General features: G+C 48.5%; 1 protein-coding gene across 1 annotated transcript in view; it reads right to left on the reverse strand.

Annotated features, from left to right (window-relative positions):
* The window catches only part of LOC121007909 (FK506-binding protein 4-like), a 43,407-nt gene extending 38,594 nt beyond the window's left edge, over nucleotides 1–4,813 (reverse strand). Inside the window, exons 1-3 of the mRNA XM_040440177.1 lie at nucleotides 4,723–4,813; nucleotides 4,101–4,227; nucleotides 357–430 (exon numbers count right to left, since the gene is read on the reverse strand). Of these exons, the coding sequence (XP_040296111.1) occupies nucleotides 357–430; nucleotides 4,101–4,227; nucleotides 4,723–4,813 (292 nt within the window). The remainder of the gene's footprint in view (nucleotides 1–356; nucleotides 431–4,100; nucleotides 4,228–4,722) is intronic.
* Between the last annotated feature and the right edge of the window lie 14,986 nt (nucleotides 4,814–19,799).

The following is a 19,799-nucleotide window of genomic DNA, read 5'->3' on the forward strand; positions in this document are numbered from 1 at the left end:
TTGCACAGTTTATCAGTCTGCCGTACATGAAGCCCCAGAGGAATCTGATAACACAGGGACTCTGAGGTCACCAGAGTGAGAGGACTCTGCCGCCTCTCTGGCCATGTTCATGAACCTCATAAGTCACCAGGAAATACATCTACATTAATACAGGACATGGAAGACGGGGCAAGAGGGGGATGCAGCTGCAGTCTGCCACTCAATGCTTTACTGGGAAATAAAATAGCACTGACGTCTTCATATTAGTCATTCCTGCACTGGATCAGGTCAGGAGGAGGATAGCAGCCTCAGAGCAAGAGAGAAGCAAGTTCTAGGAGCTCTACGTGAGAGTCCTCCACACACAGCACACCACGTACCTGTCATCTGCACACAGTTTTTCATAAATGTTTGCACTTCTTTTCTTTCACTGTCAGAAAACGTAGATGCAGCGCTGTAGAAATAAAAGATAGATGATGATAGTGGTGACAGTGGTGTGAATGATGATCAGTGTGCTAATGATGATAGTGACCATGGTGGTGGTGAATGTGAAGATGGAGCTACTGTATGATGATGGTAACCACCATGATGGTGAGGGTTGAGATGATGATTATGCTGGTGATAGTGATGTTGATGGTCATGATGAAGGTTGTGGTGATGACTGTGTCCATGAAGATGAAGGACATAAATCCTGGCAGAAGATGTCTGATGTTCTCAATATCTGAGGTTTCTCTGTTGGTTTCTAGCTGTATCTTCTTTGCCTGTATTATCACATTTCTGGTACAGCCTCGTTGCAGTAGGCACAATTATGAGGGATGCTGCTGTCAGCTGCCGGGCAGTCCTATAATCTGCCTCTCTCTTGGTTTCTGCCCTTATAATGCCCCAGAGGTGCATTACCACCTTTCACACCTCTTCACTATCTTCTATGGTTAATATAATGTCATTGTGAGGAATATGGATTATCATTACTGGCAGCCCTGATTTTCATTTGATTCACCTTTTGCATGTACACAGTCAGTGTACATTCAAAATATGTTCTCACCCCCAGCCATCTGCTGTCAGATAGCAAGGGAGAAGCCCCCCCCAGGGGTACAGGCTTCAAGGAGGCCCCAGGTGGATAAAGTCACACCTCTTCCAGTTGACAGGCACCAGGAGGATGTAGCAGGAAAACTCCCGGCAGGAGGTCTCAGCCCTGGACCAGATCTATCACTTTCCCACAGACATGTTGGCACCGACATTACATAAGGAATTATGCATCGTCCGTCCATCTCAGGCATAATTCGGTTATCTTTTTGCGACCCTGGGGCAAAGCCAAACATCCACGTGGTCCTGGATTGATGCTAGGATGCCCGGGAGATATACATATCTCCCCACAGAAACCCAATAACGGTACCATGCTTGGACTCTACTGGTAGCTGGAACCCAGGTGGATCCGTTGGTCCCAGAACCATCTCTCTATGACCTTCTGGCCTGGAGCTATGAACCCTAAAGGGTTTTGTGGGTCATTTGCTGCCAGCCCAGCAGAGCGAGGGGTGGACCCTCCCAAAGGCCGGGAGGGGAGGGACCGGCTACAGTTTAAAAGGCTTATGCCAGCAAGCGGGCGTGACTTTTTCTGAAACGGGGTCACATCGTGCCATGTGTTTGGAGAGACCAGGAAACAGCTGACATAACTGCCCCCCCCACGTGACCGCAGCCAAGGACTATTACACCATCCTAACCCAAAGGAACATTCATCTACCCGGTAACTGACTTGCACTCTGTGTAATCCTGTGGGTACCTGTATTTGTAACCTCAGACCACTGTATAACCTCAGACCACTGTATATATTCTCTGTGTGTATAGTGTTATATCCAGTGTGCCCTTAAGGAGATTTAGTTCGTTGTTTCCTCCAACCAGAAGGGTCTCATCTGATAGGGATCATTATATCCCCCGGACCGTCCAGCACAGGACTACCCCTCCTGTGCAATACTGCATCCCACCACCCTGGGATAGCAGAGTACAAGCCTTCACTGCTTGTTCCTTTCCCCAGTGTTTACTTAGCCTCAGGTCAGACACCTGTTGCTATCTATTTGTCATCTTCCTGCAGTCGTTCCCCTGAAGAGTCACAGACAGAAACGTGCCACGTCGGGAGACCATTGGAAGCAATTTTATCATTTTCTGCACTGGCAATTTGTTTGTAGTTCTAGGGTTCAGGTCCAAGATAGGGACAGGCTACCGGACGGGGTCGCCCTTTCCAGGGCGAGTGCTCCGTGTGGATAGGTAGAAGCATAATAGCCCCCTTCACCTTAATAGGGTTATACAGGACCAGTCCTACTGCTCCATCTACACGGCTATACAGCAGATGCACTAGCTCCCGCACGGCATACACCCAGTGTCTCCTGGCTCCTGTCACCAAGGACCTACCCCATCATCTACAAAGGGTCTGGTAAGACTGTTCACGTCTTTCAAGGACGGAGCAGTTTTTTTTGTCTATACCAGCAAGGTACCATTAAGTTGGCCTCATTTGTGTATGTATGTCTATACTGTGTAGTGAGTCTTATTATTCTGCATATTCTAGACCATATTAAAAGTTATATTTTAAATAAGTATACTCCCCCTTCCCCTGTGTAGGGGCCCACTGTCTGTTTGCTACTTTGGAGTGTTTGCATAGCCTGAATTGATTCAGAGCTCTGATAAATTTTTGCTTAAGGCGATTAAATATATAATTTAATCTTGTGCTGTCTTGTATCTCGATCACAAATCCCCACATCCGTGTTTTGGCCTAGTTATAAGTTACCACGGGTTGGTTTCTCACCCTATATAGTCCTTTTAGCGGACCGGGCTTATATCAAACGAGAAGCTGGTGGCAGATACCCGGGCTGAGACAGCGCTGTTTGCACTCCGGCAGTAAAAAGGCTCTCAGCTTGTTGCCTCTCTGTGCCCGCGTGGACCGGAGGTGTCTGTGTAAACTGTACTAAGCTGACCTTACCTGCTCCTCCAGGAAGGCGTAACATCACGTCTTGGTAACGAGGGAATATACTGTGTCTCGTGAGCTCGACATAGTTGATGTCAAGTGGGCACGAGGGGTGGTATTCATCACAATCATCATCTATATTAATTTCCATATCCTGCAAAATGTGCATATTCTTTTCTGTGTAACTGTTATGTTAAATGTAATGTGCCTGGTTCACCAGCAGGTGGCGGCAACAATGGCAGAGCTACAGGGACAGCGGATGGAACCTTCTTTCCATCCTCTTCTCTCCCTCTAGGGAGGAGTTTAGTTAGTGGAGGGCAGAGTCTGGCCTACCCCCTCTCCAAGGGAGGTTGTGCTGCAGGGAGTTTGTCCCGGTTGGGCGAGCCCTGCCTTAGCCAGCAGAGAACCATCAGCTCTGTTGGACCTGGAGGCCCAAGCTACAAGCCTCAGGAGCCAGGGAGAGAAAGCTTCTCTGGATAAAGCAAGACAGAGACAGACCAGATGACAAAGTTAAGTTACAGCATACAGCGAAGGAAACGTTCCTATATAATCCTGACAGCACAGCAGAGCTAGAGAGCAACAGATGTAGCAAAGCTGAGTGTATATCGCCTGCCAGAATTTATGCCAAAGCTTGCTGGTGACTAAGATAAAGTTGGAAGATTGTTCGCTGATGAAAGTTTATTCAAGTAAAGCTGTTATCAAGTTCATCACAAGGTCTGGACTCAATTTATTTCATCATCTTACCATTCAACTACCCCTTTTTCTGCAACGGACTGCCACGCTTGGGCTTCCGGTGTGTACAGGTGGGAGCACCGTGAAAAGTGCAACACCACTAAGGGACATTAGGACACCCTACACCACTCTGGCATTCCTATCCTGGGTACCCATCACCAGCCACCATCTACACAAAAGGGAGCCTTGTGCCTTTGTTGCTGAAATGCAACTGGCGTCACAACAAACTTTATTATAACACCTTAAGGGACCCATTGCCAGTGCCAGCTCTCCCTGCTGCACCCTCATTATGGCTTTAGTATTGACCAGCAGTTGGTGGGACATGTCCACATGGATCTAAGCTAGGATGGGAATGAGCCTATTGGTCTTGTCAGGTTTGTTCTGTGATAACATTGGTACTTACATAACTAGAGAAATATTTCTATCTGCAGCCCCTCACCTGTGTACTAGGATGGGGACGATGAAGTCGGAGTAGTTGGGGTTCAGATCAGCATCTTGCAGCCGGTTCATCATATCTGTGTAGTTATCCATCCACTTCACCTTCTCACCGATGGGGATGAAGTTTCCTGGAGATAATCACATTTACATTATGTATTAATGAAGGTCACCATGAGGAGACAAGTTGTGCGCCCCTTAGGAAAGATGCATTTGAGGAAATAGTCCTCTGATGTGGTGTGAGGGGAGACGTTTTATATTGGCCAGCTAGTCTACTTTCCAGAGCTTCTCATTTCTGGTCTCTTTGTATAATGTACATTCATTAACTCCTTATTCTTATGTGATGTTAAATATGTTTGTGTCATGAGCGTGACAATCGTGGCCACAGGGGTTGTAACTGTGACTGGGTCCAGTGGGGCCGGACCAGGAGCACAGCGTTAGGGGTAGGCCATCATGACGATGGTTAAGCAGTGAGGGAGGAGGTTAGATAGGGTTAATTATAAAGAAGGCAGTGGTTCGTGGGAGGAGTGGTAGTTATAGTAACGGAGGTGGGTGGGGTAAGGTTTTAAATTGGTGAGGAGGTGTGGGGAAATCGCCATTTTGGGGTTCAGGCAGAAAACGAGCACCTGCGTGAGAGATGTCTGCCTTGGATCTGTCAGTGGAGGAGCTGTTGGTGCGACTACGCCGGGAGGCTGAGGTGTGTGGGGCTGGCTGCATGAGCAAGTGGGGGAATTCATGGAGGAACCCGCAGCAGCTGAGTCTCCCCCTAATGTGCGGGCTACCCGGCCGAGAGCACCCCCAGGGTTCGGCGCGCCTGAGCCTGGAGAGCACCCCCAGGGTTCGGCGCCTCAAGGGACCCTCCGCGGCGGGGAGCGCCGCACAGCCTGTCGGTATGCGCTCTCGCCGCCGTAGGAATCCAGAGATGCGGCGGGACCCCGAGCAGAGTGGGACACCCCTTCCCCAACTCTCTGCGTCTATTTCAACTGGATTGGGACCAGGATTGGCGTGCTCAACAGGTCGGTCGGGCTGCACAGAGGGGAAGAGAAGGCCTGTGCAGGCCCTCAACAGCGCATTTTGAATTTTGAATGCAAACAGGCAGGGCCAGCAGAGAACGATCCCGTTCCCTGGTCCTGTCAATCAACACGCGGAGGGGGCGTCTTTAGGATCGGAGGATGCGGTTGCTACCAGCAAGTAGCTGGGAGCAAGGTAATTTGCATATTTTAAAAGCACGTTTTAAACAAAATCTACTGGACCAAAATTATTAATTAGATCATGTAGTTATAAATCGCAGTGTAGGGATTATAGTAAACAAAAAAAAAGGTTTAGTGGGGTGACAGAAGCCCTTTAATGGCAGCGAACCTGAAAAACCTTCAGGTTCATAGTTGCAGCAGCAAACACTTACTAGAAGTACCCAAATAGTCCCACAACATGGACAGTGACCAGAGGGGGCTCATTGGCAAAAATTATATTTTAATCAGGGGCCATTTTTCTTAAAGGGAAACTCTCAAAAATGTGGCCTGCTGGAGCCTAGAAATGTTTTATTTTAGGCCCCGGCAGTACAGGCCCCAGACATTAGGCATTCACTGGACAGAAAATATCTTGTGGTTATGTGGCTGGAGGTATATTAGGCTCTGGCCTGGTGCACCTGCCCAACCCCGACCACCAGGGCTGTTTCTACAGCCGGCGAGGGGTGCGACCGCACGGGGCGCGTGTCTCCAGCAAGAAGAGGGGGCGCCGTCGGCATCTATTTACAGGCTGGCAGACTTAGGCTACTCTCACACCTGCGTTTTGGTTTCCGTTCAGGGCTCAGCGGTCAAAAACAGATCAGTTTTGCCCTAATGCATTCGGAATGGAGAAGGATCCGCTCAGAATGCGTCAGTTTGCCTCCGATCCGTCTCCATTCCGCTCTGGAGGCGGACGCAGCGTTTTGGTGTCCGTCTGACGAAACTGAGCCAAACGGATCCGTCCTGACACACAATGTAATTAGCTAAAAGTGCTTCTGCGCTCCACTCGGAAGGCGCTAATTCCTGGCTGCAGGCTGCCCCGACTGTATGTGCGGAGGGGGGTTCAGGCGGTGTGGTGTGCGCAGCGTCAGGGCCTCACTGACTGCACAGTCTGGACCATTACTGTGGATGGGGCCACTGCACATCTGTCACATCACTGCCGCTCCAACACAGGGGCCGCCTGCACAGTGTCAGCTACACTACACAGACATTGCAGGCCTGGAGGACAGCACAGCAGGGGCCCCGGGCACACCGCCTGCACAATGTCAGCTACACTACACAGACATTGCAGGCCTGGAGGACAGCACAGCAGGGGCCCCGGGCACACCGCCTGCACAGTGTCAGCTACACTACACAGACATTGCAGGCCTGGAGGACAGCACAGCAGGGGCCCCGGGCACACCACCTGCACAGTGTCAGCTACACTACACAGACATTGCAGGCCCGGAGGACAGCACAGCAGGGGCCCCGGGCACACCGCCTGCACAATGTCAGCTACACTACACAGGCATTACAGGCCTGGAGGACAGCACAGCAGGGGCCCCGGGCACACCGCCTGCACAGTGTCAGCTACACTACACAGGCATTGCAGGCCTGGAGGACAGCACAGCAGGGGCCCCGGGCACACCGCCTGCACAGTGTCAGCTACACTACACAGACATTGCAGGCCTGGAGGACAGCACAGCAGGGGCCCTGGGCACACCGCCTGTGTAGTGTCCCACTAGGTAGGAGTGGGCACTACACAAGGGTCAATTGGGTAGCGTGTACTTCTACTCACAAGGGACAGTGATATTGTATTGATCTATGCATTTAATGTAAATTACTGTGTGTTTTTACATGCAATGGTTTTCCCTGTTCTATGCTTTGCAGGCCTAGTGGGGTGTAATTTAGCCTCCCAGACACTAGAGGGAGATAGAGAGCCCCTAGTATAAATGTCCAGGCCCAGACAGGGAGTGGTTAGGTCATAGTCAGGAGTCTGTGGAGACAGAAGTGAGAAGGCACGAGCCAGAGATATGCTGAGAGCCTCCTTCTGACATGCAGCTGGATAGTCCTGGTCTCTAGCTGCACCAGGAGGCTAGATGGAGTACAGCCTGCTTGGAGACCGTAGTGTATTCCAGGGGACTAGAGGAGTTACCTCGTCAGCCTGAAGCTCCTGAGGCTAAGGATAGCTCAGTTGAGATACCCCAGTAGTAGGACAGCACCTCCTGGGAGAAACCTGCAGCCACCTGTCACATCAAGCAGTGAGACATCTAGGAAACAAAGGTACTGTAACCTTAAGCAAGTGCCAATACTGGAGGAAGGAATTCATACCAAGGATTTAATCCAGCGAATAGGCATCCGGGCCTTGGGATCCAGCCAGCTAGAATAGCTGTGGGGATAGAGCAGCATTGCACTGCAAAGCATTCACTATATATACCCTCCAAGTATCTTGCAAGATAGAAACCTGCTGTGTCATAAACCTGCTGTGCATTTGGAACTGTAAAGGACTGCATTAACATCTTCTGTAACTGCATGTATAAAGTTGGACTGTTTTCACCAAGTAAAGAAACGTTTGGTTCAACAAGTGCATACTCATTTAATCCTCCTGCAAACCGGTGTGCCACCGTTACCGGCACTGGCGTCACGATCCTTAAAGGGACCTTGCCTTAGGCACTCTAAACACCTGCAACAACCAGGGCACCTCACCCAACATCAGGCCAGGTCTCTACACCCAGAGTGTGCCCCAGAGGAACTAGTGTCTGCCTCTCCTTCACTGCTACATGCCTGCCCAGGGTCCTCCAAAAAGTGAGTAACCCTCGATTGCCCATACCGTGACCTCACTGTCGCTATACCCTGCAGGTCTGGCGTGTTGCACCTGCACAGTGTCAGCTACACTACACAGACATTGCAGGCCTGGAGGACAGCACAGCAGGGGCCCCGGGCACACCGCCTGCACAGTGTCAGCTACACTACACAGACATTGCAGGCCTGGAGGACAGCACAGCAGGGGCCCCGGGCACACCGCCTGCACAGTGTCAGCTACACTACACAGACATTGCAAGCCTGGAGGACAGCACAGCAGGGGCCCCGGGCACACCGCCTGCACAGTGTCAGCTACACTACACAGACATTGCAGGCCTGGAGGACAGCACAGCAGGGGCCCTGGGCACACCGCCTGCACAGTGTCAGCTACACTACACAGACATTGCAAGCCTGGAGGACAGCACAGCAGGGGCCCCGGGCACACCGCCTGCACAATGTCAGCTATACTACACAGACATTGCAGGCCTGGAGGACAGCACAGCAGGGGCCCCGGGCACACCGCCTGCACAGTGTCAGCTACACTACACAGACATTGCAGGCCTGGAGGACAGCACAGCAGGGGCCCCGGGCACACCGCCTGCACAATGTCAGCTATACTACACAGACATTGCAGGCCTGGAGGACAGCACAGCAGGGGCCCCGGGCACACCGCCTGCACAGTGTCAGCTACACTACACAGACATTGCAGGCCTGGAGGACAGCACAGCAGGGGCCCTGGGCACACCACCTGCACAGTGTCAGCTACACTACACAGACATTGCAGGCCCGGAGGACAGCACAGCAGGGGCCCCGGGCACACCGCCTGCACAATGTCAGCTACACTACACAGGCATTACAGGCCTGGAGGACAGCACAGCAGGGGCCCCGGGCACACCGCCTGCACAGTGTCAGCTACACTACACAGACATTGCAGGCCTGGAGGACAGCACAGCAGGGGCCCCGGGCACACCGCCTGCACAGTGTCAGCTACACTACACAGACATTGCAGGCCTGGAGGACAGCACAGCAGGGGCCCCGGGCACACCGCCTGCACAGTGTCAGCTACACTACACAGACATTGCAGGCCTGGAGGACAGCACAGCAGGGGCCCCGGGCATACCGCCTGCACAGTGTCAGCTACACTACACAGACATTGCAGGCCTGGAGGACGGCACAGCAGGGGCCCCGGGCACACCGCCTGTGTAGTGTCCCACTAGGTAGGAGTGGGCACTACACAAGGGTCAATTGGGTAGCGTGTACTTCTACTCACAAGGGACAGTGATATTGTATTGATCTATGCATTTAATGTAAATTACTGTGTGTTTTTACATGCAATGGTTTTCCCTGTTCTATGCTTTGCAGGCCTAGTGGGGTGTAATTTAGCCTCCCAGACACTAGAGGGAGATAGAGAGCCCCTAGTATAAATGTCCAGGCCCAGACAGGGAGTGGTTAGGTCATAGTCAGGAGTCTGTGGAGACAGAAGTGAGAAGGCACGAGCCAGAGATATGCTGAGAGCCTCCTCCTGACATGCAGCTGGATAGGCCTGGTCTCTAGCTGCACCAGGAGGCTAGATGGAGTACAGCCTGCTTGGAGACCGTAGTGTATTCCAGGGGACTAGAGGAGTTACCTCGTCAGCCTGAAGCTCCTGAGGCTAAGGATAGCTCAGTTGAGATACCCCAGTAGTAGGACAGCACCTCCTGGGAGAAACCTGCAGCCACCTGTCACATCAAGCAGTGAGACATCTAGGAAACAAAGGTACTGTAACCTTAAGCAAGTGCCAATACTGGAGGAAGGAATTCATACCAAGGATTTAATCCAGCGAATAGGCATCCGGGCCTTGGGATCCAGCCAGCTAGAATAGCTGTGGGGATAGAGCAGCATTGCACTGCAAAGCATTCACTATATATACCCTCCAAGTATCTTGCAAGATAGAAACCTGCTGTGTCATAAACCTGCTGTGCATTTGGAACTGTAAAGGACTGCATTAACATCTTCTGTAACTGCATGTATAAAGTTGGACTGTTTTCACCAAGTAAAGAAACGTTTGGTTCAACAAGTGCATACTCATTTAATCCTCCTGCAAACCGGTGTGCCACCGTTACCGGCACTGGCGTCACGATCCTTAAAGGGACCTTGCCTTAGGCACTCTAAACACCTGCAACAACCAGGGCATCTCACCCAACATCAGGCCAGGTCTCTACACCCAGAGTGTGCCCCAGAGGAACTAGTGTCTGCCTCTCCTTCACTGCTACATGCCTGCCCAGGGTCCTCCAAAAAGTGAGTAACCCTCGATTGCCCATACCGTGACCTCACTGTCGCTATACCCTGCAGGTCTGGCGTGTTGCACCTGCACAGTGTCAGCTACACTACACAGACATTGCAGGCCTGGAGGACAGCACAGCAGGGGCCCCGGGCACACCGCCTGCACAGTGTCAGCTACACTACACAGACATTGCAGGCCTGGAGGACAGCACAGCAGGGGCCCCGGGCACACCGCCTGCACAGTGTCAGCTACACTACACAGACATTGCAAGCCTGGAGGACAGCACAGCAGGGGCCCCGGGCACACCGCCTGCACAGTGTCAGCTACACTACACAGACATTGCAAGCCTGGAGGACAGCACAGCAGGGGCCCCGGGCACACCGCCTTCACAGTGTCAGCTACACTACACAGACATTGCAAGCCTGGAGGACAGCACAGCAGGGGCCCCCGAGCACACCGCCTGCACAGTGTCAGCTACACTACACAGACATTGCAGGCCTGGAGGACAGCACAGCAGGGGCCCCGGGCACACCGCCTGCACAGTGTCAGCTACACTACACAGACATTGCAGGCCTGGAGGATAGCACAGCAGGGGCCCCGGGCACACCGCCTGCACAGTGTCAGCTACACTACACAGGCATTGCAGGCCTGGAGGACAGCACAGCAGGGGCCCCGGGCATACCGCCTGCACAGTGTCAGCTACACTACACAGACATTGCAGGCCTGGAGGACAGCACAGCAGGGGCCCCGGGCATACCGCCTGCACAGTGTCAGCTACACTACACAGACATTGCAGGCCTGGAGGACTGCACAGCAGGGGCCCCGGGCACACCGCCTGCAAGGCCTCTCTTTTCATGACACGGACAGGCTAGGGCCATCAGCTTGCATCGCCATCAGACAGATAGATGGGAAGGGTGTAAAAGTAAGAATAAATAACATTTTTATTAAAGTGAAAAAAGATGGTGTTATACGAAAACCACACAACGTATAAGACCCCATTCACAGGACTGTGTATTTGGTCCACATCATTTGCAGATTGGATACGGACCTATTTATTTTAATGTAGTGCACAGTGTGCTGTCCGCTCTGCATCCTGCAAAAAACATCGAACATGCCCCGTTCTTGTCCGTTTTCTGTACAAGAATAGGTGTTTCTAACATGGGGCGGAATGTGCGCAAATCAGATATTGTCATCTGAATGGGTCCAAACTGACATTTTTGAAGCCAGTTGTGAAATAATTAATTAATAAACAAAATTGACAACTATAATAAAAATATAAAGATGTGTGAAAAAGCCACAAATAAAAGATGAAAATTGATGGAAAACATGGCCAAGAAAAATGCTTCCCCTCTTCCTGACGACAGTTTTCCCTTTATGCATTTTAGTTTTTTACTACCTGCCTTCCCAGAGCCGTAACCTAGAAAAGAATACAGTATGGCGGGCCTATAGAGCTGCATAGTCCAGGTACCTACTGTATATATCATTATACTCAGTGCTGTTACTGTATATATACTCAGATAATACTATGGATAATATACTGAGTATAACTATCATTTATATGTACAGTAACAGTGCTGAGCATAACTCTACATATCTACTATGATATATATATACACATGGATGCTGCATAGCTGAGCTACAGTATATATTGTACAATAATAAATATATGTACCAGCTATGCAGTATACAGTTGTGTTCAAAATTATTCACCCCCCAATGCTGTAAAGGGTTTTAGGGAATTTAGTGTACATTTGTAATTGTGTTCAGAATGAAATCTTACAAGGACTTTTTAAAGAACCAAATGCAACTAAAATCAATTGTTTTTGTAATACAGTATTAAATGTTTTTTTTGTGATTTCTTCATTGACACAATTATTCAACCCCTTAAAGACTACCACTCTTAAGAACAGAGGTTCATTCAAGTTTTTTCGATCAGGTATTGAAAACACCTATGGATGTCAAGGAGCAGCAATCAAGCATAATAAGCACCAATTAGGCCGATGTAAAAGGACTGTGATACTCAGCTCCTTCTAGACATTTACTGGTGTGTTTACAAACATGGTGAAGTCAAGAGAATGGTCCAGGAAGACAAGAGAAGAGGTGATTTCTCTTCACAGGAAGGGCAATGGCTATAAGAAGATTGCAAAGATGTTAAACATACCAAGAGACACCACAGGAAGCATAATTCGCAAATTCAAGGCAAAGGGCACTGTTGAAACGCTACCTGGTCGTGGCAGAAAGAAGATGCTGACTTCGACTGCTGTGAGCTACCTGAAGCGCAAAGTGGAGAAAAGTCCCCGTGTGACTGCTGAGGAACTGAGAAAAGATCTGTCAGATGTGGGCACTGAAGTCTCAGCTCAGACAATAAGGCGCACACTGCGTAATGAAGGCCTCCATGCCAGAACTCCCAGGCGCACCCCCTTGCTGTCTCCAAAGAATAAGAAGAGGCGACTGCAGTATGCCAAAAGTCATGTGGACAAACCACAAAAGTTTTCTATGGACTGATGAAACAGAATTAGAACTGTTTGGGCCCATGGATCAAGGCTATGTTTGGAGGAGGAAGAACAAGGCCTATGAAGAAAAGAACACCTTGCCTACTGTGAAGCATGGTGGGGGGTCAAACATGCTTTGGGGCTGTTCTGCTTCTACAGGTACAGGGAAGCTTCAGCGTGTACAAGGTACCATGAATTCTCTTCAGTACCAGGAGATATTGGATGAAAATGTGATGCAGTCCGTCACAAACCTGAGGCTTGGGAGACGTTGGACCTTTCAACAGGACAATGATCCCAAGCATACCTCCAAGTCCACTAGAGCATGGCTGCAGATTAAAGGCTGGAACATTGTGAAGTGGCCATCGCAGTCACCAGACTTAAATCCGATTGAGAACCTCTGGTGGGACTTAACCCCTTCCCGACCGCAATCTGTATATATACGTGCTAGCTGCACATACCCCGTGCAGCTACCACGTATATAAACATTCTGGCAGCTCTTTAATCCAAGCGCTGCAAAGCGCTTGAATTAAAGCTTCTGCCCCTGTCCTGCTGCTGTCACGGACAGCATACAGTGCAGTAATGCCGGCAAGGGACCAATCAGAGTAGCCCCTTGCCGGCAATCGATCCGATTGGTTAGTCTGTGCAGACTAACCAATCGGATCGCGGCAGTGAAAATTTTTTTGTTTCAGGCTCTGATCTGCTGTCTGCAGATCAGAGCCTGAAAGCAGATAGTGTTCCTCATGCCCCCCGATCTGTGCCCCTCCAAGCCCTTGGTGCCCCTCTGTGCCCCCCCCCGATCTGTGCCCTCCCCCGATCTGTGCCCTCCCCATCTGTGCCCCCCCGATCTGTGCACCTCTCCTGCCTCCTGCGCTCATCTCCTGCCCTGATGCGGTCCACCCCCTCCCCGCCCCATGCATTCATTTTCTAGCCGCCCCTCCTGCCCCAGCCTTCCTCAATATTGTAGGCAGTACCCCCCGATCCCCCCCTTTCTAGCGCTGCCCCCGATCCCCCTTCTGTGTGTGATGGCGGCGGCTCCATTACTGAGCCGCCGCCATCAGCAGAGAGTGTCAGCTCTATGCTGACACTCTCCTGTAACCCCAATAGATGCTGCGGTTGAGGCATCCATGGGGTTAATAGAGGGAGGGAGCTCCCTCTCCACCATCGGGGCTGCAGCGCTGTGATGCAAGAGCATTGCGAAGTATAGTACAACTATCAGCCCCACTGGATCTTCAAGATCCAAGAGGGAACTGATAAAAAAAAAGTGAAAATAATAAAAGTAAAAATAAATAAATAAATCAAAATGTAAATTAAAAAAAGAAATTGCCTTTTCCTATAAAAAATGAAAAAATAAAATAAAATACACATATTAGGTGTCACCGCGTCCGTAACGACCGTCTCTATAAATATATCACATGATAGACCCCGTCCGATAAACACCATAAAAAATAAATAAAAAAAAACAGTGCCAAAAAAGCTATTTTTGTCACCTTACATCACAAAAAGTGCGATCAAAATGGCTTATGACCCCCAAAATAGTACCAATCAAACCGTCACCTCGTCCCGCAAAAAATGATACCCTATTTAAGACATATTAGGTATTGCCACGTTCGTAACGATCTTCTCTATAAAACATGACCTAACTCCTCAGATGAACGCTGTAAAAATAAATAAATGAAAACTGTTCCAAATTTTTTTGCCCACCTTGCCCCATAAAGTGTAATAATGAATGATCAAAAAATCCTATGTACCCAAAAATGGTACCAATAATAACCTCAACACTTTCTGCAAAAAACGAGCCCCTGCACAAGACGATCAGCAGAAAAATAAAAAACATATGGCGTTCAGAAAACCAATCCAGCACAATCTGCCTTCCAAAAACCGTATGGCATTCCTTTCCTTCTGCGCCCTGCCGTGTGCCCGTACAGCAGTACAACCACATGTGGGGTGTTTATGTAAACCGTGGAATCAGGGTAATAAATATTGAGTTTTGTTTGGCTGTTAACCCTCAATGTGTTAGGGCTGTTTCACACGAGCGGATGCCGTGCGTGGCATCCGCTCCGTGAATGACAGCCAAGACCCGATTTATGGGGGTTTCCACTATGTAGGCCCCACAAAGTGACTGCAGACCTGAACTGGTCCTTAAAAAGTGGGTTTTGGAAATTTTCTTAAAAATTGTAAGAATTGCTTCTAAACTTCTAAGCCTTCTAACGTCCTCAAAAAATAAAATGACATTTCCAAATTGATGCCGACATAAAGTAGACATATGGGGAATGTTAAGTAATAAATATTTTATTAGGTATGACTTTCTGTTTTAGAGGCAGAGAAATTGAAATTTGGAAAATTGTGAATTTTTTTCAAATTTGGGATTTTTTCATAAATAAAGGTGAAATATATTGACTCAAATATATGACTATCATGAAGTACAATGTGTCACGAGAAAACAATATCAGAATGGCTTTGATAAGTAAAAGTGTTCCAAAGCTATTACCAGATAAAGTGACGCATGTCAGATTTGTAAATTTTGACCTGGACACTGGGGCATCAATGACCCTTGGTCATGAAAGGGTTAAAGAAAGCAGTTGCAGCGCGCAAGCCTAAGAATGTGACTGAACTGGAGGCTTTTGCCCATGAAGAATGGGCGAAGATACCCGTAGATCGCTGCAAGACACTTGTGTCAAGCTATGCTTCACGTTTAAAAGCTGTTATAACTGGAAAAGGATGTTGTACTAAGACTGAATGTCACTTGGGGGTTGAATAAAACTGATAATGATGTAAGAAAAGAAAAGAGATTTGTGGTTATTTCATTATAAATGTTATGTGATATTTGTCTGACTTACAAGGGCCTCTATGATTTAATTGTAAACAAGACGACTGAAATGATCAAAATCAATGTCAAACTGGGGCCAAAACACTCAATTTCAGTGGGGGGTGAATTATTTTAAACACAACTGTATATATATATATATAATGTAGATCAATAAAAATTGGAAAATCCAGCTCAGAGATGGGGGAAAAAAATTGTAGCTTTATTGCGGCATAAAATCTTCGACAAACAGGAACAGTTCGGTTTTGCGTTTCAGACGATAAATAAATAGCGGTCCTTCCTCATGACATATGGAACTTCTAATGAATCGGCACCTTATGAGCTGCTCACGGCGCCGGCCATGCAATCAATCGATCACATGATCGTGAGGAGCAGCACACATGGCGCCATCACATATGTCTAATAAACAATATACAAAAGTAAAGTCACAAATGCTGACAGACAAACCTCTACAGGTGTACAGTCAATGCAGATAAATATAAAAAAAACGGCAAATCTATACGTGCACTGTATAAAGGTAGATGAAAAAGCACCGAGGCACAGGAATAACTCCCCTAATAGTGTAGAGTTAAATCCTGCCTTTTGTTGAGACCTTGAGGTTGTCTTGACCCCAGCGGGAAGACCCCGGATGCCTCCCGATTCAGTCATTTCCTCCTATGATCCCCCCTCTAGTGGGAAGGAAAACTCTCTCTATTCCTTCAGCCACTAGATTGGAAGTATCGCCTCCATGTAAAGTCACAAAGTGTGTACTGACAGCAGACACGTTGCGGTTTTTATAGTATGGAACATCCGAAATGTGCTTGCGAATTCGAGTTTTGATTCATTTGTGGCGCACCCCACATATTGCAATGGACAAAGTTCACGTGTTATCACATAAACTGTGAACTTTGTATTGCAATTCAGATAAGACTGTACAGTGAATTCCTTGTTATTATCAGCAGATCTGAAATTCTTACTGGGTCTGGCGTGATCGCAACAAATGCACTTAGCACGGCCACGTTTGTAGCTGCCCTTGTTGTTGAGCCAGGTTGATCTCTGCACGATTTATTCAGAGAACAAACTAGGACTCAGAAAATTGCCCAAAGTTGGGGCCCTTCTCGCTCCACATTTCACTCCCTCCGCGACAATATCCATCCACTTATTATCGCATGATAACAGTGAAAGATGTTTCTTGATGATTTTACATATGCGATCATATTCCAAACTGTATTGTGTCACAAAGGAGGTGAGACCGCGTCTGCGTTTGGATGTGGCATCCGCCTGGGGCAGGGATTTTTCTTCCGGGAAAACCAGGGAAACCCCATCCATGGCTGGAACTTCAGCGACAGAGGAGGCAACACATTTATGAGAGGAGGCCCTGCCAGTCACCGTCTGTAATGTTTGCCACTTCTTGTGCGAACAAATAAGTGTTTGAACAGTTGCGGCGGGCTCCAATTAATTCACCCTTAGGGATGTTACGTATTGTATGAGGTGGGTGACACGAGGAGGCGTGCAAAATCGTGTTACCTGCTAGTTCCGTTCTATATGCGGTGGTGATACCTTGGGAAGTGGTGCAGTCCCCTCCAAACACAGATCTAGGAAACATATACGTGAACTATGATGTTGGAGGCTGAAGGAAATAGACTCCACACATGAACTGATGTAGTCAAGGAGCAGTGGTATGGCCGCCACATCACCAGACCATACAATCAGCATGTCATCCACGTAGCGACCATACCACTGCACCAGACCACCAGAAGGGTCTAAATTGCAATACAAAGTTCGCAGTTTATTCGATAACATGCAAACTTTGCCAATTGCAATATGTGGGGTGTACAGGGGCGTAGCTAGAAATGACTGGGCCCCATAGCAAAAAAAGTTTATGCCCCCCCCCCCAGATCTCCCACCCCCATATACCTCTCGGACCTCGCCGCCACATCCGCAGCTCCTCATGCACTTGCGACGGTTACGCGTAGGATTGAGCACAGACATCTGGTCACTGGCAACGCATTTGTGCCAGTGTAGGAAATGTGTGAATCTAAATGTCTGTGTATTAAGGTAGGACTAGTCAGAACTAGTGTTGAGCGCGAATATTCGAATATCGAATTTTTTTAGCGAATATCGGCACTTTGCTAATTCGCGAATATTTCGAATATAGTGCTATAAATTCGATATTTTGAATATTCGTTTTTTTTTTTGTTATATTTATTTCTTTCCCACAACAAAGTAGTTCTTACCTGTCCTTAGGATTCCTGGCTTCCTGGCTGCTCCAGTCAGTGCCCGTTGCCGCTTCTGCCGACTTCCGTGCTCATGGAGCGTCCCCATCACCATGGGAACGTCTCCATACTAGAATGTACTGTCGGATTTGAGAATTACGTTGAAATCGCAATTCGATTACTTCGAGTTATAATAATCACATTGCGATTTCAACTTGGACATGGTTTACTATGGTTGGCTTGGTAGAATTAGCGAATATGACAAATGTATTCGTCATATTCCACAAAACGAAGATAACGAAGTATTCTGCATTTTCGTTTTAGCTCCATATTCGTCAACTTCGCTAATTCTAGCAATCATATAGGAAAGTTTACTATAGAGACAGCTACGTTTAATTTGCTATGCGATTATATTACTTTGTTTTTTTTTTATAAATAGAATAATTATAATAATTATCAGGTATTATAATTATTCTATTTATTCTATAATCGCATAGCGAATTAAACGTAGCTGTCTCTATAGTAAACTTTCCTATATGATTGCTAGAATTAGCGAAGTTGACGAATATGGAGCTAAAACGAAGATGCAGAATACTTCGTTATCTCCGTTTTGTGGAATATGACGAATACATTCGTCATATTCGCTAATTCTACCAAGCCAACCATAGTAAACCAGGTCCAAGTTGAAATTGCAATTCGATTATTATAAATTGAATTAATCGAATTTCGATTTCAGCTTAGCACTGCTATATTCCATATTAGGCTAGAATTAACGAATATGGAATATAGCAGTGCTATGTTGAAATCGAAATTCGATTATTATAACTTGAATAATCGCATTGCTATTTCAATAGGAGAGTAGCCTTTAAGTTAAAATCGCAATACGCAATTATTAAAATCGTGATAACTAGAATAATGCTGAGTATTCAATTTTGACGCATATAAAACGAATATTCTATTGAATATTCGCGAATTTCGTCGAAATCGAATATGGCACCTGCCGCTCATCACTAGTCAGAACTGCCGCCCAGACTGCGGGACCACTCCAGGGGTCAAGTCCTGGGAAAAAAAGTGTGGGAACTCACCCAAGATCCACTGCCACCCTGAACCCCCACCAAAAAAATAAATATATATGTATTTTTTGCCGAAAATTCAGTGCAACATAAAACATAAAACAAAAACTGGAATTTGTGCTATATGTCTAATAATTCGTCTCTTTCATATTATAAGCTCCCCTTTTATATAATTTACTTACAGTTCTGAAGACTCAGGGGTGCTGGCAGGCTTGGCCTCAGAGGTGCTGGTTGGCTTGGCCTCAGGGGTGCTGGCTGGTTTAGCCTCAGGGTGCTGGCTGGCTTAGCCTCAGGGGTGCTGGCTGGCTTAGCCTCAGGGGTGCTGGCTGGCTTAGCCTCAGGGGTGCTGGCTGGCTTAGCCTCAGGGGTGCTGGCTGGCTTAGCCTCAGGGGTGCTGGCTGGCTTAGCCTCAGGGGGGCTGGCTGGCTTAGCCTCAGGGGTGCTGGCTGGCTTAGCCTCAGGGGTGCTGGGTGGCTTAGCCTCAGGGGTGCTGGCTGGTTTGACCTAAGAGGTGCTGGGTGGGGCCTCAGGGGTGCTGGCTGGCTTGACCTCAGAGGTGCTGGGTGGTGCCTCAGGGGTGCTGGGTGGCTTAGCCTCAGGGGTGCTGGCTGGCTTGACCTAAGAGGTGCTGGGTGGGGCCTCAGGGGTGTTGGGTGGGGCCTCAGGGGTGCTGGCTGGCTTGACCTCAGAGGTGCTGGGTGGGGCCTCAGGGGTGTTGGGTGGCTTGGCCTCAGGGGTGCTGGCTGGCTTTGCCGGGCAGAAGGAGTGTGGGAGACTGTGAGGCCTTTTTTCTCCAAGCTGCTCCGGAAAAAAATATTTTTGATTATATCTCAGGTCAGACCACCAATCAGACTCCCAATGTTAATCAGACCTCAGCTAACAGTGCACCCCCCCCCCCCTCCCCAGTATTGAAATCATTGGTGGGCAGTGTAATGCTGGGGCTCCGATCGGTTATGCTTATAGCAATGCGCCGCACAGACCTGAGACGAGTTACAAGAAGAAGGAGTGCCTGGTGGCCACATCGCATGTAAATATGCTGCTGACTAACTGACCATGGCAGCCAGGACTTCA

The sequence above is a fragment of the Bufo bufo genome, chromosome 7, assembly GCF_905171765.1.
Source record: "Bufo bufo chromosome 7, aBufBuf1.1, whole genome shotgun sequence".
Classification (NCBI taxonomy): Eukaryota; Metazoa; Chordata; class Amphibia; order Anura; family Bufonidae; genus Bufo; species Bufo bufo.